General features: G+C 42.5%; 1 protein-coding gene across 1 annotated transcript; it reads left to right on the top strand.

Annotated features, from left to right (window-relative positions):
* The first annotated feature begins 1,217 nt into the window (after window positions 1–1,217).
* LOC139659568 (echinoderm microtubule-associated protein-like 1) lies at window positions 1,218–27,064 on the top strand. The gene is made up of 6 exons (XM_071537876.1): window positions 1,218–1,419; window positions 14,932–15,162; window positions 15,674–15,791; window positions 16,884–16,985; window positions 26,898–26,926; window positions 27,057–27,064. The coding sequence occupies exons 1-6, from the start codon at window positions 1,218–1,220 to the stop codon at window positions 27,062–27,064; spliced, it is 690 nt and encodes a 229-aa protein (XP_071393977.1).

Genomic DNA, 27,064 nt, shown 5'->3' with positions numbered 1-27,064 from the left:
GCGACCCGCTAAATCAAATAAGCCTCTTGTAGAAAAAAATATATACTGGACCTAATGTGACAAAAAAAGGTTTGCTTAACGGGATTTAAGTGAAGACCGAAGTAGGCAGGAGTGAAACCTCTCGCTTTCGGCTAGACACTCTCTGGTGTCAATTAAGAACATGTGTGCCAGGTGTAACACACCTTTCCACAATTAATTATTCAGCCGTGCGCAGGAAACAGAAACCCGACTCCCATGGATAACCTTACTCTGACCAAAACAAAACCTTACAGTTCAGTCAAATATATGAGATATATGTGTAGGCTATTGGGCTTTTACTCAGAGCAAAATTACATAAAAAATCTACAGTTTCTACGGTTAAACGCATCCCTCTCTCCCTCCACGTCGTCTCAAATGGCTGGCCAACCGGTGCTGGCGGAGAGGCTGTTGCTATAGTAACAGCGGTACGCAGAGCAGAGAGGAGAGGAAGTTGCGTCAAGCTAGCGAGAGATAATTAGAGTAATACCGGAAATTAGATGACTTTCCCTTCAAAACAAAAGCGTAAAAGCTGTCACTTGGAAAAAAAATAATAGAACTAGAAAATACATTTCATGTTAAAAGTCATGTTAAAAATAATCATTACAGTAGGCTAAATGTGGAGTGTAACCCTAGCTGTGAAATACATAGGCTACTAAAAAAAATATAGACTACTCGGGTGCATTGTATTACTTGATGAGAGTTACTTATGGACAGGTAAATTTAAGGAAAAATAAAAATATGTAGTTAATACAAGCAAAGCAATTGCTCTTAATTGTAAAAAAAACATTGGAAGGCCTAGAATTGGTACGTATGTTTAAAATATGGCACAGTGTATGTCAAACATAATTTGTACATTGAGATAGCTATGTGAAAAAAGCAGTATTTATCTTTTTTTTCTCTTTTCAGCGTGGGTCTTCTTTTGTAGGCTACTGTAAGAAGATAGAAGTGGGAGGGCGAGCATGAGAGGAGGAGAAGGAGTTTGTGTGATTATTATTGATTTCTTTATTTTCATGTAGGTACTTGGTATTAATAAACCCACAGTATAACGTGTTCGTCAATATGACCTTTATTTTGAAAGCGGTGAGCGGAAGTCCTATTTACGTTATTGCGGCTGACTTGACACTGGTAGAAAGAGACGGGAGAGGAGAGGAGAGGGGGAGCAGAAGCAGGTAAAGGTGTGCAGTTTTGTTTTTTAATGAATGTGGGGGAAGACAGGACGGGGTGACGGCGTGAAGGAAAGACGGACGGGGGAAGAGGAAGACTCGGGACGCGTCTGGAAGAAGGAAGACCCGGGAAGAAAGACGGAGAAAGGAAAGAAAGAGAGAGGGATGTCGGAGAGGATCGCTTCGTGTGGGAGCCTGTATGACAGCACCAACCTGCTGCTACAGTACTGCAACAATGGTGAGGCTGCTCTCTCCTTTCAGTCCCATCTGGTGAAATGAACCGTCAGACCAGACTGTCTCCGCACATCTGAACGGCTGTCTGATCTCATTCACACATCCTCATTTTATTCCCCAGACGGAAAAAATATAGATTTCACAGAGGCTGTCAGTCAGAAAAATGCTCAGAAATATATATATATATATATATAGCCTACAAAATTGGCCAAAAATGTATTTGTATTATGAAGATGACATTCATTTGAAATAATATTTTGGACGGTGGAAACACATTTTCTTCCTCTGCTGCAGCACACTGTAGATCCAAAATATGTTTTGAATGAGTGTCATCAATGAATGTCGATGCCAATTTTATGATTACGTCTTTCATTTTACGATTTTATCTTGTATTCTCTTTTAATTTCTCAGCACCTGTGTATTTTCGTATTTTTTTTCTGTTAATTTTTTTTGTTTACATTTTTATCAACCTTGATTTTATTTGTTCAGTTGCTTTTCGCACTCATTGACCTTTTCCCTTTTCATTTGTTTTGAAAAGTGCTATACCAATAAAATTTATTATTATTAGTAGTAGGCTAATGACATTTTATGGCCAATTTTGATATACTGTATATTGTGAAACATCTGAACATATTCTGAAGTATTTCAGTTCAGTCTAAGGAAAAAGGTGTTTAAATGAGATAAGAAAGCAATTCCAATCTGACAGCCTGACGGTTTAATTTGAATATATTTTGCATCATTTTGGACATATTTTGTTGACAGGGCAGAGCAGAGGAAGGAAATGTATTTCCACTGTAAAAAATATATTTTGAATTAATGTCATCTTACTTACTTTTACTTACGTACATTTGGACACATTTCTAAAAGGAAAGTATATGAGAAATGTATTTTTCTAATCGGTCTGGTGAATCATGCCAAACATCTGCCTCGTACCTGGGATAGCGTAGAGGTGGTTGAGGTCATTTGAGGATAAGATCCGAACTTCGAGTCAGTGGAGAGTTGTAGTGTCCCATGATGGTGAAAATGCTGTTTGAGAGGCTTTTCTACAGAACTGGCCTTCAGAAACCCATCAGCTGAAGCCTGTTATCACATCAGGGAGCCGCTGACACACAGAAAGATCTTGGTTGGAATCAGGATTAGAGTGAATTCCAGGGTTCCTACACAGTTTCAATTTCAAAATTCCAGACTTTGTCCAGACCTTATTTTCTTGATTCAATTTGAAGAGTTTGGTCTTCAATACAATTTACATATTTACATAGATGGTTGTCTTGTCTCTACTATCTGCCACATCACAGCATGGACGATGAATATTATTCTTCACACAAATACCAGAATATTTGAGACGACAGGTGTCTAAACAACATGAAAATGTGTAGCTGCCTGTACATCGGGACATTATAACAATATTTTTCCATTATTTTCCAAACTTTTCAAGACCTGGAAAATACCCAATTTATTTTCCATACAATTCTTTTTCCATACATGTTTTCTGTGTAGGAACCCTGGAATTTGCCTTAAATTTCTTCATTTCAGACTTTAAACAGAAATGGCAATCGAGCCTCTGTTCTCCATCATTTCTTCACAGATTTGAAGTAGGAACCTTTTCATGATAAAAAAGGTTTCCAGCTCTTGGATAGTACTTCAGCTGAAGCTCAGTCGGTTTAATGACAGCAGTGGCAGATCGCATTGACTCTGATGGAGGAAATCTCCTGTCTGCTCCCTCCCACCTGTATCCCGGCTTTAGAAATACATGCAAATGCCGCGCTGCTGCCAGGTGAGATGATATCAGCAGTGACAGCGATGGAGAACGGAGGGCTGTGGCTGATTTATTCAAATGTGTCTGTGTCAGGCAAACAAGGCAGGAGGAGTCATGGCTTTGCTGCTTCAAACAAAGAACTTCTGTAGCAGCATTTGGAGAGGAGCGACACGCAGCGCTTAACGGAAAACAAAGGACACAGAAATTGATAAAAAAAAAACAAAAAAAACATAGGGAACAAGAGCAAGAGTTAGAACAAGAACACAGCAAACAAAAACCTTAGACATGGGACCAGAGCTTGTGTGTGTGTGTGTGTGTGTGTGCACCTTGGCATTTCACCAAAAAAAGATTACTATATCTGAGACCAAGAAATCAATTCAATATTATGTAAACTGAAGATTAAACTGAAAGCAGATTGGTTCTTTCCCTGGTGTGGAAAGCATGTCTCGTTTTTTTTTTTGTGATCAAAGCGCCTCCACTTAATTTCGCAGACGGCCATATTGAGTGACAGGTGGGGAGACAGCGAGGGGTCATGGGAGTCTGTCTGATCGGAGCCGCCATGTTTGTTATCCACATGTCATTTCTGCCATGTGGTGGCCCGCTCTCCTCCGGCTCCCTGGGTTCATAAAGTTGTCAGTAACGTTGGCCTCAGCGGGAGTTAAACCCCCAACCCTTGCCTCGCTCTACTAACTGAGCCGCATGGGATCTTAACAAAGGGACAAAGTAATGTAAAATATAAAAAATGTAAAGTGAGTAATGCCTGTGTACACTACAGTAGGAGCATATTGAGTGACAGCTGGTCCTGCAGTCAGGGGTCAATTGCCTTTATATCCAGCCTTTTTTTTTTTTTAAAGTAACATAGTAGCGATTGAGATAAAGGTGACAGCTTTGTGCATTGAAACCCACAATATCAAAGTATATGGGATTCTCAGCAGTCATTCAGGTAGATTTTATTGTTTTTATGGCATTTCTGCTGCATTGGATATTTTGCAGTGGAAAATGGGAAGAGCTTATAGGAGAGAGAGAGAGAGAGAGCAGGTAAACTGGATTTGAAGAGGTCAAAGTTCACAGGCCTCTCAGTCCACCAAACACAGCAGTACCCAGGTAGTTTACATTGTTTGTTTTCTTTCTTTTTAAAGATGTTTTTCTGGGTTTTCTGCTTTAGATTAGATGGTACTGAGTGGAGAATGACAGACAGTAGGAGAGAGAATGATGCTGATTCAAGAGCAGCAGCAGTCACTCTGTTGACAGGGACACACAGGCAGATTAATGAGGGGTGTATTCTTGTATTTCTGTACTTATGAAGACCAGATGTCCTCATAAGGATAGAAAGATGAGGAAAATCCTCCAAAAGTGAGGCCGTTCCTCACTTCTTTAAGTGGCGGGTAGGGAGGGTAAGGTTTAGGATTAAGATTAGAATTGGGAGTAGGTTTAGGTGAGGGTTAAGGTAAATGGTTGGTTGGACTTGGTTTAGAACTGAGGTTAGAATTAGGTTTAAGCCAGGGTTTGGGGTCAGAGGATAAATGTAATCAATGAAGGTCCTTGCAAGTATAGTATAGTAAAACAACCCTGTATATGTGTGTGTTTTGTGAGGTTTTATTGATCCCCAGAGGAAACATTTATCTTTTTACTTGCCACCCTCCACCGAGAGGTCAGAGGTCAGCCTCTTTGCAGCTGGCAGGGATTCGGTGTCTTGCTCCAGGACACTTAAGCAGGGAGGACGCTTGCTGTCACAGGGGTTTGAACCCGGGCTTTCCGGCTGAAGGACGGTCTCTCTTCTCACTGCGACCCCTCTGTTTCCCCTACATCCTTCAACCTGTTCACCTTGGGACCCAAACTGGGTAAATTTAGCCCGGTCCTGGGGGCCTGTCCTCAGTAGGTCTAAGTCATGTGTCATCAAGGCCCAAGAGTCTGCAGGTTTTCATTTCAACCAAACACTACAGCATCTGATTTCACTGATTAGTCAGATATTTCACTATTTCACTATTGTCAGATATGAGTCCAAGAGACAAAATCTCATCAAATGGGAGTCCGTGGTCCTAATGTGGACTAGATTAGGGGTCCTTGATATGAAAAAGGTTGAGAATCACTGCTTAACGACATACTGGACCCTTGTCATGCAGGGACCCACCACTTATCAGGCCATTTTGAGCCATTTTGGATCCCGACCCATAGATCAGAGATCACCACCGCTGGAAAATCCCTCCCACTGCTAAAAGTAAATGTAAAGAAGAGGAAAATATATCATTTGCACACCCCAAAACAAGCAAAAAAGAGGCAGAGTGCAGAGCAACTGATCGATTATATCATATCATGATATGAGTAATCAAACAAAAGACGTTTTTAAACTGCAGTAGGTGCTGAAGCTGAAAATAGAGCTGTGAAGCAAACCTGACAATACTCCCACCTTCCAACGCTACCAGCTGTTCAAGAGGGAAACTGTGACGAGCCGTTTCACTCAGCAGGTAGTAGAGAGTAAATGTAAATGTAGAATAGATTGGAGAGCAGTAGAATAGAATAGAACAGAATAGACTGGTTTTGTATGTGGAGGGGAACGTCTGGCAGGCGGAGTTGGAGGATGACAGATTTTTATCTTTTACTGCTTATCTTCGCTCAGCTCTTATCAGAAGTGTGGAGTTGTAGCCATCTGCGAGGCCAGGTAGGAGACAACAGCTGTCCTTCCTTCCTTCCTGCCTTCCTTCCGTCCTTCCTTCCTTCCTTTGTCCACTCCTTCCTTCCTTTCGCTCTCCTTTCCTCCCTTTCTTCCTGTTTCTTCCTTTCTTCCCTCTGTCCATCCATCCGTCTTTCTTTGCTTTCTTCCTTCTTTCTTTTTCAACCTTCCTGCCTTCTTTCCTGCCTTCATACCTTCCCTCCTTCCTTCCTTTTCTCCCTTGCTGTCCTCCTTCCTTCCTTCCTTCTTTCTTTCTTTCCTTCCTTCCTTCTTTCCTGCCTTCCTTCCCTCCTTCCTTCGTTCCTTTGTCTCTCCTTCTCACCCTTGCCGTCTTTCTTTCTACCTTCATTCCTTCGTTCCTCCCCTCTTTCCTTCCTTTCTTTCTCCTTCCTTCCCTTGCTGTCTTCCCTCCTCTCTCCTTCCCTCTCACCCTCCTCTTCCTTCCTTCCTTCCTTCCTTCCTTCCTTCCTTCCTCTGCCATCTGTCTCACTGCTGTAACCAGACCCTCTCTGTTCATCAGACCAGGTCTCCTCAGCCACCTGGTCTCATCAGACCCGGGCCAAATTGTATTTACAAATGCTTTTTATAGTTAGTTTTATTCTACCTGAGTGCCAGGTGGGTGCCAGGTGGGTGGGGTTTGCCAAGTAGGACAATACAATGAGACAGTGTTTGAAAGTCAGTTTAGTATGCTGTGCTGGGGCGGACAACCTGCCTGCTGTTGTCTAAATTGTCCTGCTGAGGTAAGCTCCACCCATCTGGTACTCCGAGCGGGTTAACACAAACGTTGTGGATTATTTCCACCTCTATTGTTTTGCTCCTTCCTCAACAGGTACATTCAGTATAACTTGCCATTTTGAATTTTAGTTTAGTGATTTCTTCGCTTTGTCTAGACATTAGTGCAGAAACATATCAGAAGAGACCTGTGTGGTTATATGCCACGCAGTATTTAAACAATAGCTACATGCAAAATCGTTTTAAAGCTGCACTAGGCAACTTCACATGTTGACGGGACAGGAGATTGAAATGCAGTGAGGGGTAACTGTTTGAAATTTGAGGACTTTAATCCACAGAAATCATGTAATGTCTGTAAAGTGCACACTCCTCGGACCTAAATGCCTTCTTGTTGGTGTCTGGTGGAGGTGGAGGAGGTGAAGAGGTGAAGATGTTGAATTCATCACTTCCTAAAGATTTCCTGATGGTGATCATACCTGACACAATATTTCATTTGGGAAATAGGACCAACCTATACGGCATCTCATGAGGATGGGACGCTCTTCTCTTTTGTGATTTAGACTCATAAGACGGTGTATTTTTGCATGACAATATTGCTTATAATGCAGCTTTAATCTCCAACTACAATGAATACTTGCATAGTAAGTTAATACAGTACATACTGACCCATGGTACCAGGACAACAGGATCTAACATACAGTGCACGGCCTGCTATACGGACAGTAGACTTTAAATATCACTCTTCATATTGAACAGTCAGTATTCTGTAGTTGTCTGAATGCGAGCTGTGCAGCATACAGTATTCCTGCAGAGGGAGGTGACTGAGCAGTCATGTATGGAATTACACAGCAAGAGCTGCCAATCGTGGCACATTGTACCGCTGCTCAGACCTGTGATTTGCTTTTTACTCCGTTGACTTTAGCTGTAGACTGAAATAGCATGACATTGCTAACTGTGTCTTAGTCACTGTCTGGTGAAAAACCTTGCATCTCCAAAATGTCAACTTTTCTGGTCTTGTTTTCAGCTTGATGATCATGTATTTCTGAGTTTATCCCGAGGATTATCCCGAGCGTGGTAGAATCTTCTCAGCCCTTTAGAGGAGCATGTAATCCTTCAGCTGTAGTTAAAATGTGAAAACCGCCAAGATCGGATTTACGAGGTTTTCACATGACTGTCGCAATTTGAATCTTTGACACTATAGATGGGTTTATGTGTTGATCAGCACTGAAAAGTGTCTCTACTGGATGTTCTGTACGGCTGTAAGTGGCAGTCATTTTGTATGTGTGTATGCACTTATGCAGATGAACAGCGAGGGCATGTGGGTTGTGTGTGTGTGTGTGTGTGAGTGAGTGAGTGTGTGTGTGTGTGTGTGTGTGTCATTGATCCTAGAGTCTGGCCCAGGCTCTGCAGCATCTCTTCCTGGTAGTGCCTGGCTGTACTGATCCTGCTGCTGATGCTGATGCAGTGTGTGTGTGTGTGTGTGTGTGTGTGTGTGTGTGTGTGTCTGGCCCTGAGCCAGACTCCACCCCCCTCTGCCTCTGTCCTCTCCGCCTATAGCTAACAAGACAGGAGGGGAGGTGAGGAGGAGAGGAAGAGGAGGATTGGAGGGAGGGATGGATGGAAGTGAGAGAGGAAGAGGAGGAGGAGGAAGTGACGGGGAGGATGGAGAGAAAGGGGAATAAGGGGAGGAGGAGGAGGAGGGAGTGGTTCAGGAAGCATGGGGGGAGAGAGAGAGAGAAGGAGGTGGGAGTGGTCCTGTGAAAGGGGGGAGGGCAGGAGGAGAGGATGGGAGGGGTGGAGAGAGAGTTTGTATGTGTGTGTGTGTAAAAGAGAGAGAGAGAAAGATCGATCGAGCATTGGCCGCAGAGGGGGGGAGGGAGCCGGTGTCCAGAAAGCCTCCAGGGGAGAAGAGAGAGAGAAAGTGGACAACCTGACTGACTGTCTGTCTGACTGTTTGACTGACTGGCCGGCTGGTTGATTGACAGGAGGAGTGACTGGACAGCAGGATGACAGGTAGGCTCCATCACCACTTCACTGCACCATGAATATTTGATCAGCCTTCAATTTTCCTTTGCCCCGCGCCGACCTTCCATTGTCTCTCTCTCTCTCTCTCTCTCTCTCTCTCTCTCCACCTCCCTCCTTTTCTTCCTCATGTATGTTTTTTTTCTTCCATATCTCTCCTTCCATCATCCTTCCACCACCTTCCTTCCATCTCTTCTCCCCTCTCCCTTTATTCCTTTGTACCTTTACCTCCAACTCCTCTCTCCCTCTCCCTCCACCCCCCCCCCCCCCCCACCCCTCCCCTTCCTCCCTCTCTCTCTCTCTCGGTGGTCGTTTATCAGTGTCATGATATATCAGCCTGCTGTCATCTGGTTTTTAACTAACACTGTACAGCTACATCTGTCTTGGCTGTGATGGAGAGGGTGAAAGTTAGCTAGGAATACAGCAGGCTGTGTGTGTGTGTGTGTGTGTGTGTGTGTGTGTGTGTGTGTGTGTGTGTGTGTGTCATCCGGTGGATATCAAATAGATGTGGACTGTGCTTTTATTAGAAAAGTAATGGAATACCACTGAGGTGTAAAGGTTATTATGCTGTGTGTGTGGTAATCCAAGGGCGAATGAATTGCAAAGCGTCCGGGTCTGCAGCGTTTTAAACAGGTGTTCTGCTGACAGTAGAGGAGATAAAGGTGAATCCTGCTGATGTCTCTCTCTCTCTTTTACCTCTTTATTTTTATCTTTTGTTCTCTCTCTCTCTCTCTCTCTCTCTCTCTCTCTCTCTCTCTCTCTCTCTCTCTCTCTCTCTCTCTCTCTCTCTCTCTGTGTGTATCCTTTCTCGTCTTGTTCTCTCTCTTCACCCACCTCCTATCTTTCCTCTCCTGTGTTGGATAGTAAGACTGTCTTTTTCAGTTTATTTCTCTTTCTCTCCACCTGTCTGTCTGTCCCTCTTCCTTTCTGTTTCTCACTCTGTTTCTACAAATTCAGTTCAGTGTACTTTATTGGCGTAAAAAACAAAGATTTCCAAAGCATCTATCTATCTATCTATCTATCTATCTCTCTCTCTCTGTCCTTTCTCTTTTTCTTTCTCTCTCCGCCCACCTTCTATCTTTCCTTACCTTATTGGGAGAATGAGACTCTCCCTCTCTCTCTATATATATGTGTGTGTGTGTGTCCGCAGTGTATTTCAGACAGTTGTGTTCATGTTTCCTGCAGCACATCACCATACTGTACACAGTACAGTAATTACATTCAGTCTGTTTAACAGGCTCCAGGTACAGAGGCATACTGACAGCTTGCATTGTAACACACTCACAGTACATACTGACTCCTGGTCCAAGGACAGCAGGATGTCACATACAGATACAGTGCAGGAAGGCAATGCAACAGAGAGAAAAACAAGTTCCTCACATCTAACATTCAGTATTCTATAGCTGTGTGAATGCTAGTGGACAGTGCAGCATACAGTCTTTCTTCAGCTGTAGAAGGAACTAGAGACTGACCATTAGTGTATAGAATAGGACAGTAATAATGGACCTTATTCTAGGGCTGGGCGATGTGGTTAAAATCAATATCATGATAATCAGGATCAGGATTTTTCTCTATCAATATATATCACGATATGGTTCATGTATGCAAAATCACGTTAAATAATCAAATTAATGTTCATGTCATTGAACCGAATGGTCATGTTAGGTGTGATGTCAAACAACCTGAAATTTTCAAATAATATTCCTACCATACCTCATTTTATCAGAGTTTTTAAGTCAAATTTGCTTGTCATCATCAATTTAGACAGCGGAAATGTGTGTCACGATATCAAAATATCTTTCCACTGACCATTTCGAACTTGCGTCACACTGGTGGGAAACTCTACCTGGAAGTACTACTGTTGCGTACCAAGACACACTTCATACAGACATCTGTCATTTCACAGATTCCCCACTGAAAAACGCATCAGATGAAACAAATGAACCTCAATAATCCAGAGGGATGTGTGTCATATCAGACATGGACGATATGATTTAATAAAAGGCCAATATCGACCCGATGTATCGTTCTAACCCTACTAAAAACATTTCATAACACCCAACGGACAATCTCAGAGAAAATGAGAGAGAAAAGAGAGAGGCGAAACGGAGCTACGGGCCAAAAACAATATGATATTGATCATACCGGACCATTAGCCAGTTCTGCTATGCAAATCTCCCCACAGCTTGATTTCTGCATGTAAATGTGAAGCTCGACTTCCCTGCTGCCCCTTCCTGCTGCTGTGAGCTCTCATTTGACTGAGAGATGTGATAGAGTAACAGTAACAGTATTCCCTGTCTCCACCGCTTCAGCTGGCAGTGCTGAAGTGAACAGATGCATGCTGGGAGCGTTATCGTGGCTCATCCCGATGCTGTATACATGACTTTTAAAATCCCCTTTTGGAGTCTGGTGCTCAACTCCTGGTGCTCAAATCTCTGAATGCTATAAACATAAGCTTAGCGGGAACTTTGCATTGAAAATAATGAGGAAAAGTTCCTGGTGGCTAGCAGTTGTGTGTGTGTGTGTACAACCAGTCCTAAACTTGACCCAGGTCTTATTTTTAGGTTATTTTATTGTTTTAGTTCGATTTTTTTCTTTTTTTTTGTCTTTTATCATTTTAGAACCAAAACATACGTATGTAGCAAAGTCAAAATTTTGTTATCCCAGCAACACTAATGTAGGGTGTTTAAAAAGCAGAAGGCTGAATAAAGTCTAAGGGATTTGAACTGATATTGCTGTTGCTCTGCCATTTAGCGTACTTCACTGCTGATTTAGTGGACTAAACATTAACCATCTACCTCAATGCCTCATATAGACTTAGACCACTATAGGTCTAAAATAAATCATTCATCTTAAAGCAGTGGTTCAACGTGGGGTCCGAGGACCACCAGGGCTCCTTGTGGGGGTTCCAGGGGGTCCCCAGCAAAATGATGAGGTGTTAAACTTCTCTGTTACTTAATTTATAAGAAGTTAACACAATTAGAGAATGTAGAAGAATGACTGTTTTGATCATAGTTTCACTGTTATCTCTCTACCTGCAATACAGACAGTCATGAAATTCTGGACAAAATCGTATCTAACAGTAAAAATATTCTCAGATTTGGGTCAGAGACAAAATCGAATCAAATTGGGGGGTCCGTGGCTCTAATGTGGACTAAATTAGGGGTCCTTGATATGAAAAAGGTTGAGAATCACTGTCTTAAAGGACAGGAAAATTAAACACTTTGCTTTGATTTCTGTCAGAGTTCACCTCACACCTGACTCAGCAGCTTCCCTACACAAGTCTGTTAAAATATGTCACATTTTTGGTCCAAGTTCCAGGTCTTGAAAAGCTTGGGAAAATTGGACAAAAAGTCAGAAAAGTGTGTGTTTTATTGGGGGATGGAGGGCATATTAACAGTCGGCTACAGGTTTACTTTACACAGCCTGATACAAAACCTCTGACTACACATTATAGTCGTTATATACCCACTATTATTTGACATATTGTGATATTTGTTGTGCAGAATAATCTCCAGATGTAGTGATACGGCTCGGTTTACAGTCAAGATAGCTGATAACTTTCATATTTAATAGTGAGTTTTACATTCATGCCAGCAGTCATTCTAGGTATAAGTAGGTCATTCCAGTAGGTGTCACATTTTTCAAGGTAAATGTCTCATTTTGGAATAAAATTATTTGTGCTTGTGATGCTAGGTTGTGCAGACGTGGGCTCATCCCAGAGACGGGGATAGAGGAGAGAATGTAGGACAAGGGGAGAGTCGGGACGTTCTGTCCAACCAGAGCCACGTTTCTGACTTTATCAGGTCGTAATCTGTTGATTTGGGCCGCAGATTAATAATCTGTCCTGGGAAATGTGCCTTCGATAATCTGGCTGGCCCCCGGTGATGTCATCATGGTGGGTGGATGATTTGGTTGGAAAGAGTTCAAGATCAGAGTCATAATGTCAGAGGAGGGAGGGAGGAGAGAGGGGAGGATGGTGGAGAGGCTGAGAGAGATACTGTGTGTATGAGAGAGAGAGAGAGAGAGAGAGAGAGAGAGAGACTAGAGAGACAGTGAGAGAGTATGGACCAGGTTTTGGTGTAATTGAAGAATTGTAGAATTATTAAGACTCAACTCTAGATTTAACAAACTCTGTCTTATAGCTAAGGTGCAGCACAGTGAACATACAGTGCAAAGGGACATTACAGGTCATACTAAAGACCTGCCTGTGGCAACTATTTTGACCTTATCACACTCGGGGTGTGAAACTATCTGGAGGAGCAAGTACAGCCCAGCTCTGTCCTGCTGTTGTGTACCAAGATGCACATCATACAAATGTTGGGAATCATTTCAGAGACTTGATCCCACTGAAACAAACGGATCTCAACAATCTGGAGTGATATTCACATTTTAAGGCAATATATATTTGGCCAACTGTAGCTAGCTACTGGAATCTACCCTAGGTAGCTTAGCAGCTAATTAAAAGAAAGCTAACTTCCCTACTAAATTGAAGCAGTCATATTTGTTGTTTGTGAGAGTAAGAGTTAATTTGATAACTGTTCGGTCTGTCTGAAGTCCTTGCTAATGTGTTGAAGTTAAAGCCCACCATGGGAACCAGGTCTATTGACATTTGACTACACATATCACTCTACATATGAAGAGTTTCGTGGCAAAGTTAGATATCCCAAAGTGGATAAAGGTGACAGCTACTCTGACGATAAAATGATTCATGATGACAAAACAAATTAGGCCACTTTTAAAAAATGATAGGTCCTAGAAGCTGGATCCTCCATATATCCTCCCTGGATTTCCATATATTAAAGCTGCCCCCAAGTGGCAATGGGGATAACTGTTTACATCTTTTGAATGTTTGAAGGACTTCATTACCCAGAAATCACATAACATGACATCAGTAAACTCTTTGGGCCTAAATTTCTTCTTCTTACTGGCTGGTGGGGGTGGAGGAGGTGAAGAGGTTCATCTTTGGTGACTCCAGATTTCTCTGGACGGAGCAGTTGTTCAATGCTGTTTTAGAGAAAGTTTTATTTTACTGTTAAGTTTTGATTTGCCGTTTCCTGAGTGGAGAAGATTTCCCATCAGTGACTGTACCTGCCACCAGAAATACATTTGGGCAACTAGAGTGAATGTATGGTGGGGAGGGGACGATCTCCTCTATTGCAGCATTTTTGCTTAAAATATTCCCTATTGCAGCTCTAAACAATGAACCTCTGGTAATGTTTTTTTTCCCTCAAAATTGATTTCCTCATAATTGATTTACAGCTTTTTGGAAATGAAACCTTCATGTCTTGGTTCAATAAATAAAGCTGAAATTGAAAGTTGAGAGGGAGGCTGGCCATCTGTTTCAGTGAGAGAACAAAGCTTTGTTTCTCTGTCAGCATCCTTCCCTCCCTCTTTCTTTCTCCCTATCTTCTCTCCCACTCTCTCCCATACAAAACAACCACACATCTGTTTTTGTTTTTCTCTCCCTGTCTCTTCAGCACACACACACACACACACACACACACATAGACGGTCTAAATTATTAAAGCTGGTCAAGCATCCTGTATGCTCTTGCCACCTTAGAAACTCAAAACGATCACATCACAAAGCAACAGCTATCCATGACACTCACCTGAAGAAACTGTTTTGGTTTGTATGCAAACAACAGCTCTCGCATTTTAATCATCTCCTGTTCTTTCTCCCTTTCTTGCACTGCCTCTGATACACAACCACAGCTTCACAATCTGTTTCACACACACTCACACACACACACACACACACACACACACACACACACACACAAGCACACACACAATCTTGGAGTTCCTTTTTTTGTATTTAGTCTCCATCTTTGTTTGCTAAGTGCTCATTGCTGTGGTTTTTCTGCACTGCGCTTCCCAGAGATCACCTGTCAATCAAACAGTGTGGGCGGAGCTTGGATTTTCTGTTGATGCAGTTTGAGTTTCTGTAGGTGGCGCCCTTTTCTCTGTCTGTTCAGTCATGGTGGCTATCGCTGCTCATGCTAACTACTCAGTTCTTCTTCTGTTTATTCTAAACAAACCGCTGTTACTGCTGCCATACATAAAATGCATCATTTCCTTTGTGACAGAGGACATCAGGTGTTAAGAACGGTAAATGTCAAACCTTTCATCAACTGGATCACTATTGTGTTGTATCGGTCGGCAATAGAGAGAAGCAAAAGGGACATTTATTTCTGTGAAAATTTCCTGAATTTCTACTTTAAACCCTCGCTAACTTCTATGTCAAATCTCCACACAATGGTTATCTATAACATTCACATAAGGCTGTCTTGTCAATATGTCTTGTCTCTCTCTCTCCATCCTCCTGTCCAGATGACACGGTGTCGGCGGGCAGTAACATGGACATGGAGGACCGGGTGTCCCAGCTGGAGCAGAGGCTGCAGCTGCAGGAGGATGAGATCCAGCTGCTGAAGTCGGCTCTGGCCGACGCCCTGCGGCGGCTGGGCTGCTGCGAGGAGCAGGGCGTCGGCACGCAGCCGGGGGGGAGCCATGCTGCTGGGAGGAGGCCGCTGGCCACCGCAGCTCCAGCACCACCCATGAAAGGTGAGACAACAGGTGAACAGGACTGTAGAGGGCTTTTAGGTGATGTGACACACCCTCTGGCGGCCATATTGGAGGTCCACAGCTGCTGGGCGACAGTAGCCGTGGAAACTAAAACTGGGTGTGTTTCTTGACTAATTTGGCTGTCTTGAGCTGAATTGACAATATACATGGTTAATTTCTGTGCTGTTTTTGACTGGGAACTGATAATTTCCACACTGATAAATCTGATTGATTTTGTGTTTAGATCATGTCAGCTTATTAGCTAGCTAACTATATCAGGTCAGATAATGGTCACTGTCTTGTTGTTAACACATCTGATGTGCTCACTAGCTAACATACTATACGTTAGGGGCTAATAGACACATAAACATCATCAGTTACTTTGCTACTGTAAATTAGCCTGCTAGCTGTTAGCTAACAAACAATGCAAAACCAGTTGTTTGTTGCTACAGGTGTTTAAAAGTAGAGGCTCCCCATCCTCTGTCTATGAATCTGTGTTCTTGTCCTTCAGTGCGTCAGCTGCTCCAGGCTCTTCCCTCCAGACCCCTCAGTAACGGTTATGTTCAACAGAAACGCCTCCTCTCCTCCCCTTCGTCTCCTAAGAAAGAGGTGCTGCAGTCCATTAAGAGGTAAGCGCCCCACTCCACCCATAAGACACAAAGCCGAATTTGCCCAAAGTAGAACCACACTGCATACAAATTTGTCTATATACTTGCTGTGGTTTTGCACTTTGTTCGTCCATTTATGTTCCATGTCAGTGGGGACGCATTTAAATAAAATAGGTAACCATAACCTAGGGAAACTGGAAATGGATTTAGAAACCATTTGATTGGTCATGAAGGTGCAGATATCCTCTAACAAGCTCAGCAAGCCGGGCCTCGAGATGTTCGCACATACACAAGCATGTACACAAAGGCAATGGACCAGAAAAGTAAATGGAGACACTTTTCCACAAGGTCACACAACCATGTCATGTGATATTTTAAACCAGTTGCAGATGGTCATGCACTGGGGGCTGGTTTATGAAGAATTCCTCTGGTTTGACCAGCAAGCCTGTGCACACTGTGGAGTCTGAAGCCAATGTGGTGCTTTTCTGCAGATGTGTCCTTTTGTCTGTACAAACCTGCCGAAATTTGTTTCTGCAGCAAGTATTCCATAGTCTTTACTGTGTCACACTGCTAGCAGCCTTGTCACCGTGCTATTGTGCGATGGTTGGTTTGAGCCCGCTCATTTCTGGCTGCAGCTCTTATGACGACGTTGCAGCGTTAAGTCGGGACATATCGCAATGCTGGCATGTGATTGGCTGCTGACGGGCAGTACCACCGAAGACTTAAACTGGAGCCGACTGTAATCCTAATGTTCTGCGGTTAACATCAGTCGTTGTTTTGCCGTTTGTGGATTTAAATTGTTTGCAGTGTCAATGCATGTTCCACCTTCCATGCTCCTCCGCTCTTCATTTTCTGTTCTCCACCAGTCCAACGTTCATGTATACGACCTTTATTTAACCAAGCAAGTTGACTAAGAACAAATTGGTATTTTTAGCAGTGGCCTGGGGGAGCAGTTGTGAGGGAGGGAAGGTTACACACAATCACATCTGAGTAATGATAAAATGTCAGAAATATTCTCATTTATTTTAAAGAACTCTCTGTTTCACCTTACTCTTACCTTTTCTTCCTCTTCTCCTCTCCTCTCCTCTCCTCTCCTCTCCTCTCCTCCTCCAGGAAGAGTATGTCTACAGAGCGTCTCACCCTGGTGAAGAGGGAGATGGGAGGCGAAAACCGGAGTCGAACCACCTCCTCCAGCAGCTCCTCCTGCGGAAAGAGGTAACGGCCATATCCTGCTAGATTGTCCTATATGCAAAAGTCAAATGTCACCCACATATCTCTAATTGCATTTTGGAGACACTTGCCAACACTTGGGACATGCATGGGATTCTATTGTACTTATCCAAAAATCATTAAAGTCTCTCTTTCCACATTTCCTTGTTTGTGGAAGGCAGAGCTAACAGAGAAAACATGCTTTCTGATGCTGTGATTGCACTGGAGAACAAACTAATGGATTAAAAGTGCCTAATAGAATATTGCGGATGTCTCCAGCTGTGATGGGAGTGTCAACAGTATACACACACACACACACACATACATGCACACACACACACACAGACCCACATGATATCTGTCCCCATGTTGCCTGTAACAAGCTGAGAGAGTATATTTATATCCTATAGGTCAGTGGGGTTGTGGATAACATGTGTGTAGCAGTTGATCAGGTTGTAATGAGCTGTCTTACCTGCCTGGACTGTCTGTCTCTCTGTCTGGTTTTCTGTCTGTCATCTGTCTTAGTTTGGAAACCAAGTTGAGACGGTCAGCAAAGCATAGACTTACCATCTGTCGACCAAACAAACTGTGTGCCTGTCAGAGGCAGAAAGGAACAAGTTGCAACTATGTAGTTACTGTCCCTGAGGAGATTCTTTTTCAAGTATTTCTAAAGGTTTACAGTGAAAAAGTCACTCGTATTTGATACACGCTGGAAAGGAAACATCCCAAAGACTTCAGCTGATAATGAGCCATCAAACAATTTGCATGAATCACAACAAAATGGGCAAATTGTTAATATCTGAGGTAGGCGATTTTGTTGTTCTCGCTAAAGATTTTTGCTTGAGAGTAACTATTTGAGAACTTAGCAAGCTACTCTTTTACTACTTTTACTTAACTTGAAGGATTCTCTAAAAAAGTACGCTTACACTGTCTTTCATAAATTTTAACTTAAGTTGGGGTACTTCTGCTTGAGTAAAATATTCCAGTACTCTTTCCATCTCTCTTGCTTGTCCTGTCCATGCTGCAGATTACAGGACAGAACAGCCAGGTTCAACCACAAGTTCAAATCACTTTCAGAATTCAGCCCTTCTAGAGACATTTTTGCTCTCTGAAGTGTATGAAGAGTTTCAATACAAAATGACATATCCACCATTTGGAAAAAGATACAAAATTACAAATAGTAACTTGATTTTCTCTGCAGAGTTTGTGACATTTGTTTTACCACAAATCTTTCTTGACATCCAGTCTGGAAAAGAGAAAAGTCTTCATATGTCTTTGAGGCTAATACATCAAAGACAAACCTCCTGAACCACAAAAAATGTATCGCACTTCACCTAGGATGAAGGCAAAAGATGAAATGGTGCTGGAACAGAAAGGAGAAGACAAGCAGACTGACTGGTTTTGCTCCCTAATCAAGATCGACACCGCGTCACATCTCTGTTTAATGGAGCCATTTTACATTTACTACAGTCACTGTGGGATTCGTGGATGCAGCGGCTGTTGTTTTGAGACGTGATGGTTTTGAGTTTCGAAGATGGGAAGCGCATTATTAAAGCTGCTTGAGCGGCTTTAATAATTCAGACTGTGTGTGAGAGAGAGAGAGAGAGAGAAGACAGAGAGAGAGAGAGTGTGTGTATGTGTGTAGGGGGGTGAGATAGAGATAGAGATAGAGATAAATCTGCACACATTATCATCTCATCTAATGTGGCTCATCATCATGTGTAACTTCCACCCTCAGCACTTCTCATTTGCCTACGCCGGTAAGTAAAGTTTTGTCCATCACAGTAAATGCCGGATCAGTTGACAGGCTGTTGGCCTTGCGCTGCCACGTCTCTCTGTGAAGCCTAATGGACGGTGAAGTGCTCGCATTTCCCAGGCAAATGAACGCAGCGCGTGTGTTTGCTCGTCTCCCGCAAAAACAAACCAGACGCCCGGTCGTCGTTTGGCAAACTGGACACAGTGATACGGTGGTTTATGGACGCGTTGTTAAGAACAGGTTTATGGTTATATAGTCAAACACCTTGTTCCTCTCCCTCTCTCTGTGTTCCTGCCTCCATCTGTCTGTCTGTCTGTCTGTCTTTCTTTCTTTCTTTCTTTCTTTCTTTCTTTCTTTCTTTCTTTTTCTTTCTTTCTTTCTTTCTTTCTTTCTCAATCTTCTAGATTCTCCGCTATTTTTTCTCTGTAACAATTTTCTCTGCCACCTTTCTCCTCTCTCTTGTTCTTCTCTTCTCTCTCTCATCACCCATTCATATTCATCAACCATCCCACTTTCCTTTCCTTTCCTTTCCTTTCCTTTCCTTTCCTTTCTCCACCTATACTGATGGAGGAAGTAAAATGTAACAGTTACACATAGTAGATAAGCGCTCTCTCTCTCTCTCTCTCTCTCTCTCTCTCTCTCTCTCTCTCTCTCCTCCCGTCTTTCTGCTGATGGCATCAAATTTCCCACCAGTCTCTGTGAAAAAAAAAAAGGGGGTGTGGTCGCCGGTGAGGGGGGTGGGGCAGCAGAATCAGGAAATGCGTTGCGATTGGCTGTAGAGGCTCTCCAGGCAGAGCTAAAAGTTTGCTCAGTGAAGGAGGAAGTCGGTGTGTTGCTGTGGCTGCCAGACAGGACACAAACCGCTTTGACTGAGACAACTGTTACCTAACGAGAAGCTTTGAGCCATGAAGAGATCTCCAAGGTAAACAGACGCTTTACATGTTTGACAGACAGTGCAGGATACTGTGAGCAGAAAGGTTTTACATGTGAAGGGTTTGCTTCCAAAAAGGGGGATGTGGGAAAAGGTGGCACTCTTACTGAATGATTCATTGCACAAGAATTTAGATACTTAATGGTATGTTTTAAAGGATGGAGTGTAACCGAAGTCCTTGGATGACCAATTGGCAACAATAGATATTAAATGATGGAGATTCTTGTTTTTCCAAAATGGATTTCTAGCCTTTTGAAGTAGCTGGATGAATTGTAAAAAGAGGGAAATAGTTACATGATGTTCTCTGCAGTTCACTTCACAACCAGCCAGTCCTTCATTTGCTGTGTGACTGCTATTTAAATAGATTATAGGTGGCACAGTGGAACAGAAGTTACTGCAGACCAGACTTTTGTGTGGTTTGGGTGTTTATAAAATGCGTTTAGTAGAATCCACTCTCCAAAATTTGGTTTTGTAATCACTATAGCTTATTTTTTGGGGTCAGTAATCTTTCATTTGGGTTTAGCTGCGCTGCACCCAGAGGAAGTTGTGCTGTTTCATGCAACTCAGTGTTGTCACGCAAAAGCCTTTTGATGCGTTTGATTTCCTCGTCAGTGGGGCTTTGGTGGCTTTGGGGAGGGGCAGCAGCACAGTAACGGCATAAATAAAACACAAACCAGAGCCAGTTGTTGTAATGGGCCACAGATCAGGTGACGATAGACAGGTCATAGTATACAGAATAAGAGATATCTTAAATAGAAGACATTTTGAAGAGAATATTTCAAGTGTAGATCTCAGATATTGATAGGATAAAACCAGGAAGAACAACGGTTGTGATTGCATTTTTCAGATGAGTGATATTTTCAAGTCTCATGCTCTAAAAACTATTGGTTTGAGTGTTGTATTCATTCATAAAGAAAGTAGAGGCTGTTTGCTCTCAGGTGATATTGAACAAAGACGCTCCAAATGAACAAGATCCGCTGTACTTCTGCTCCTCAAAAAACTGAAAACTGATTTGTACGGTTCTTCATCTCAAGGCTGCAAATGTTGGAACAATTACGTAAAGCGTTTTCCACCAGCTCATGAAAGCATGTGGTGTCTTTTTTTCAAGAATGGATCTCTTAGTTTGGAAATCTTTGATGTCGTGCACATGTTGAAATCATTTAACGCGTCTTTTTGAAGTTCCATTACTGGACGGTCTCGCTCTTTTGTCCTCGGGCTTCTAATTATGGTGGGAACAAACAAACATGTCACATTGTGTCCATGTCCAGTTATGAAAGACACACACACACACACACACACACATGCACAGGGTGAGGGGATGTAAAGTGACAGGCAGAAGACTGGTCACACAGCACTCAGCATTTCTGTCAGTTAACTGATTGTAGTGTTAAACCTCATTGACTCTGGCAGCAGAGGACAGAGCTCCTGCATTATATAATACAATAAAGTTCAAAAAGCAAATAACAATCTTACACTTGTTGAGGTTTAGAAATTACTTAATTTGACCTACTCATATATTTTATATACACACCCACTTTTCTTATTCCCCTGTGTTGTCTGACAAAGACGCACACTGAGTTGAAACATTGCACTGGGAAAGTTTACATGGAGCATGATTCACTGTGTGGGCGACCATTCCTATTTTCAGCACTGACTTCATTTTTACTTTTGGATGGTCAGTTTAAATTAAACTTTTCTGCTGGGGGGAAAAAACACAGGAGCACAGGTTGGACATTTAGCTGCATGATCTGTGGAGGATAATGGAAAATGCCCATCAGTTGCACATGTGCTCCTTTTTCATTTTCTTTTAGGTAGCGTGAAAATATTAGAAGCATATCACTAATTTCAGGTGAAAACTTGATATATATGCCAATTTTTCAGGAACTATACATGCATTGTTCACCATGCAATTTTTTTATTTATCCAATGGGTTTTAGAGATCAGATTTAGATAAGATTTTAAGAGATGGGGAATTTTCTCAAACTATAAAGGAGCATGTAGTCCTTGAAGTTAAACCATGAAAATCCCCAAAATTTGCAGTTAGCAGGTTTTCACATGACAACAGTGATATAACATGGCAGCTCTGTAACACCCTGCAGCAGTGGGAGCGGGGTCAGGAGGGGTAGGTGTCTCTGACTGATCTGTCAGGATTACAGATTCTGCTCAGCAAGCAGAAGCCGCCATTGATCACATTGATCGGACCTCCTGCTTAACAACATGCAGTAAACGTATCGACTGGGTTCCTGGTTCCAGAGCAGCACTTTGCAGCTACAAAACAACGTTTTTCCAGGATTTCTTTGCAGAAAGCTTTGTGTCGGTGCTTAAAGTCATTCACTTTCATTGTCACGGCACAAACTAATATTAAGTACACTCAAAGTTGCCTTGGGGCCTGGCATGCTGGAAGAGGTTGTGCATATTTGGGGTTGCATCATATACAGCAGATCTGAATTCATGCAAATATAAGGAATAAGGAAAAGATCTCTATCATGCTCAATCTTTATCTTCTCTCTCTCTCTCTCTCTCTCTCTCTCTCTCTCTCTCTCTCTCTCTCTCTCTCTCTCTCACTCTCTTACTCTCTCTCTCTCTCTCTCTCTCCCTCTCCCTCTCTCTCTCTCACTTGTCCTGATGTGTCTAACGCCACAGGGGGCAGAACAAACTATCGGACTGGATTAGACTAATGTAATATGGGACAAATGGTCTTTCATACTGTATTTTCTTGTGTGTGTGTGTGTGTGTGTGTGTGTGTGTGTGCGTGTGTGTCTGCGCGACTGTGTGTCTCCGTCCATTAATTGTACCGCTGCAGTACTTCGCTCATAATGGACTGGGAAGTGGGAACGCACTTGACCATTTCCACTGTTCCCACTTCAGCAGACTGCAGCCCATCAGCATTACACTCAGACCGCTCCATCCATTTGCTTTACGGATGGATCACTGTCATAAAAAGTGATTTACTGCAACATCCATCGCTGCAGTCTTTCCCAGCTAGAGGAATCATTTTCTTCAGACACTGCTCTTATTTACGAAATAAAACGAAATGTAATCTCTTGTAATCAATCTAGTAATTTAAGCTGATTATATTGTTGCACCTAGTGTAAGTTGCTTTGGACGAGAGTGTCATCTAAATGCCGTGTGAAGAAGTCAAACATGATATGCCGCCAAATATTCAGCATTAAAATGATCATATTTTAATAACTCACAACATGTTTTGACTTGTTAAATACATTCTACACATGATACGCCGACAGGCATTCAGCAGTAAAACTATCAGGGTGACAGAAAAGTTGACCGACTTTTTCCACTGCGGCCCTTAAATCGTTTGGCAGGTTCAGTCAAATTCAAAAACTCAAACTTGAAAAGGTGTTTGAGGAACCTTCAGGAGGGCTTTAGGTTTCAACCATAGGGAAACCCCAGAAGCTTCCTTGAGGAACCTCTTCACAAAGGCTTCATGTGCCTCCCTGAACCTGTAACATAATGGGAGGTTTCTTTGAAGAACCCTGTAGGGCAGAGGGTTTTTTTTTTTTTTAAATCAAGAACCTTATGGTGCTTTTCTGGATCTTAGAAGAACTCTAGTTTTTAGAGTGCAGACAGCCAGAAAATGCTAATCAGTTCCCTCAGCATCGCATATTAATCAGCGGTGTGTTTGTGCATTCCCTTCCCCTGCTGCATGCTCTTTAGACCCACACAGTTATTTACCCCGTCTCCCCTGTCCTGCTGCCAGTTACCCAGCATGCACTGCACTAATTACTGGCTCCGAATCAATCTTGTTCTCTCATTGGCTAGAACCGGACCACTCCTCCTCCTTCCTGGCAGACCACACACACGCACACGCACGCGCACACAAACACAAACACAAACACACACTTTAGAGACAAGCGGGCCTTTATGTGGTTATTTTAAAGAGGCGACTCCCTGCCTGGTTGTCTCCAGCTGCCCCGAAACAACAGATACACAGACATCCTCACGAGGTTCACTTTTTTTTTTTTTTTTTTTAGCTCCCTCAGATTGCCCTTCTATGCTTTTTTATACACACACACACACACACACACACACACACACACACACACACACACACACACACACACACACAAGCTCTAGTCTCATATCTTTAAAATTTGCGAGATTTGTTCGCTCTTCCTTTTATCAATGTGTCCTTTGTTGCTCTGTAAAACACTTTGTGGCAAACCTGTTTTGTAAAAAAAAACAACTTTATGAATACATTTAGCTTGACATGACTTGACTAGCTCAGACAGACACTGAGCCGACATAATGCTGTGAGGCTTTTCCCAGTCGACTCCCTATTAAACAAATGTGAGGCCAGATAGATACACACGGCTCATCCTGGTAGCTTCCTAGAGTTGCTTCCAGCCTCTCTTAATGCCTGTGTATCAGTTACAGTCATATCACCTTTTTTTTACAGTTTGTTGATAGCGGAGATAGCCAAATATGTCAGAGACCATATAGCTCACCTCATGAGTTGGGATCCAATATGGGTGCCAGGCCTGATTCTGTTGGGTCTCCTTCCTGCATGGCAAGAGAAACAATATGATTTACTAAAAGACCTTTATATTTACTAGAAGATTTTTAGATTTGGTTGACTGACAATCGAGAACTAATCATGGTCTACTGGCTGCAACATTTTCTGCTGTACATTTGTTTAGTTTGTGCACTAGCTGTCATTTTTGCACCTTATGTAGATAAATGTCAGGCCTTTTTTGGATTTCTTCCTTTTTATCCTCTTTTTTTGTGTCTGATTTTGGTACCCATGTACTTAGACAAACCTCCTAAATCATAGTACTTTTCCTGTGCAGACATCTATCTCTTGCTCTGACTGACAGTCTAGAGACATGTGGTTTGGGTGAATCTGCATGCAGGGGATGAGTGTGTATCCTGCTGACATGTTGTTCCCTCTCAGCTCCACCTCTGCTTCTGCATCCATAGAAACAAACACTCAGGTTAAGTCAAACATGTTGTTCCAGACTCCATACTCTCCAGTTGCTGAACAGGTAGAGGGAGTCCTCAGTTTCTCCTTATCTTATCCAGCCTTATTTTACTGCTGTTGCCATGGTGATATCCACCTGTCCGCTGAGGCAGCGTGTCAGCATCCTGACGGCGCCTGATTGGTTGACAGCATCCTGACAAGTTAGGTTGAGTTGTCAGCATGTGCAGAACTGTACAGTGGGCAGTTCTGATTGGTTGACAGACAGATGATTCAGGAAGTGCTGTCACTGTACTGTAGCTCAGCTGATGCAACCTGATGAGGAAGCTAGAAATAGTTTGAGTTTTGATTGACTGGTCTAAATATATACTTTGGCAAACTGGCTCTCTGGCTCACTGGTTGTCAGTATAGATTTAAAGTAAAGTTTAATCTAAAGTAATATATTTTTTTAAAGGGGTTAGGGTTAGGGTGTCTGGTAGCTCTTTCCTGGGAAAAGCCACCATGGCTGAACAGACAAAGAAAAGAGAAACTGCATCAACAGAAAATCCAAGCTCCGCCCACACTGTTTGATTGACAGGTGATCTCTGGGAAGTGAAGTGCAGAAACACCACAGTGAGGCTGAGCAACAAAGATGGAGACAAAATGTATAAAAACACAGATCTCGCAGATTAACACTTTAAACAGCCCATCTTGACACTTGCAAACTTACCAGCTGTTACTATTTCACAGTCTGCTGACAACAGAGACAGACAACCATGTAAATATTAAAACAGCAAGCAACATGACAGGTTAACAAGTAGACAAATTAGATATAAAATGATCTAAAAAATATGTAGATCTGATATTGTGAGTTGAAGATGAGTAGGTACTTCACTGACAAGGTTTTTATAGCTGCCTGTTTACCTTCATATTTTGTCTTTGTCTCACTATCTCACCGTCCCACAGTCTCTATCTCCGTTTCATTCTTTTCTCATAGTCAGTCTTTCATGCTCCTCTATAACAGCTGCTGGCCAAGCACCAGACTCATTGTGTATTTGTCTACCTGATCTTCCTGTCTCCCGTATCCCATCCAGAGCCCCAGGCCTTGGGCAGCCATGGTGTCATCACCCATGTGTGGATACACAGATAATAGGATATGTCTGTTTGCTTTGAGCCTCTCCTGGATTTCATCAAAGTTCAAAGCCATCTTCTTAATCCGCTCATGTACACAGTCATATTCAAGAGTCAAAACTTTATTCTCCATTCATGCAAGCAAAAAATGGAAGTGTGTTCTCAGCTGTGTGCCTTTTCTCATAACAGAGACTTATATGCGTACAGTAAAATAAAGAAAATCACAACTGCCAGCTAGAAATATTGATCAAAACTCTCATCTAAATTGCTCTGTGCAACTCAAACTGCAACTGCTGATGTGCTTTTGCAATGGAGGGGAGGGAAATGAAGGGTATCAGAGCCATTTTGGAAAAATTTTTGGATGTTTATTGCTCCATATTTTAAAAATACAGCTGATAAAAACATCTAAAATGTTACTGTTCAATCCCATAACTCCAGAGCGCCTTTCACATTGCTGTTAATATGCGCATTGGGAGCAAATCACCTTTGAAAATAGTATTTCTAAGCACAGGGGATCTTAATCCTGCATCCAGAAGACATCATCTCAAAAACCCGTTGCAGGTAGTGAAACTCTCCTCTGAGTATTTGACTGTGCCATGAAAGGTCGCTGTTTTTCTGCTGACTGCGCTCTGCAGCCCTTTGAGAGACGTCTCTGTTCATTTTCCAGTTGACAGGAGACTGAGCGGTCAGAGTTGCAGCCGAGGGCAAAGAATAAATAATTAAGAATCTTACAGGAACTCCTGAAGTCATGGAAAAACATCTCAGGAGCTTTCCAAACAGAGTTGATGACACAACTGATGATATGTACAATATGTATCGTTTGATGGACTTTTTCACCCAAAACAACGCCTTACAGTTCCTATTGAGTGTCTGTTTTTTAGTATGGGTGGCCCAAGTGGGAGTCAGACCCCTGCAGATGGGCTGCCACAGTGTAAGCCAAATCTTACAGAAACTTCCCAGTTCCCTCCCACTTTTCTCACCAAGTTGTTTTTTTCCCACTTTTTAAAGGAAAATTAGCTTTTAAACTAATACATGATTAAACAAACCTTTTAAGATGAGCATGTTTTAAAATGTATTTTGAATATGGGCGACCTCCATAGGGATCAAACCCCTAACCCATGTGGTAGAAGTGCCTTATTCTACAGATTCTACATTTGATTTGTCTTTTTCTTTCTTCTGTTTCAGCAAATCCAAAGAATGCACCCTCAATGCAGGTAAGTTGTATTTTTACCCCATAGAGGGCTTCTGTGTGTGTGTGTGTGTGTGTGTGTGTGTGTGTGTGTTTGTGGGGCATGCAGATTGAGAATCCATTAATCACTAACTCACAACCTCACATTACGGCAGCGTTGTAA

The sequence above is a fragment of the Centroberyx affinis genome, unplaced genomic scaffold, assembly GCF_046629955.1.
Source record: "Centroberyx affinis isolate AG114_WGS23_722 - 3 ecotype Tasmania unplaced genomic scaffold, CSIRO-AGI_Caff_v1 ptg003142l_1, whole genome shotgun sequence".
Lineage (NCBI taxonomy): Eukaryota > Metazoa > Chordata > Actinopteri > Beryciformes > Berycidae > Centroberyx > Centroberyx affinis.
This window is presented reverse-complemented; position numbering and strand designations above follow the sequence as displayed.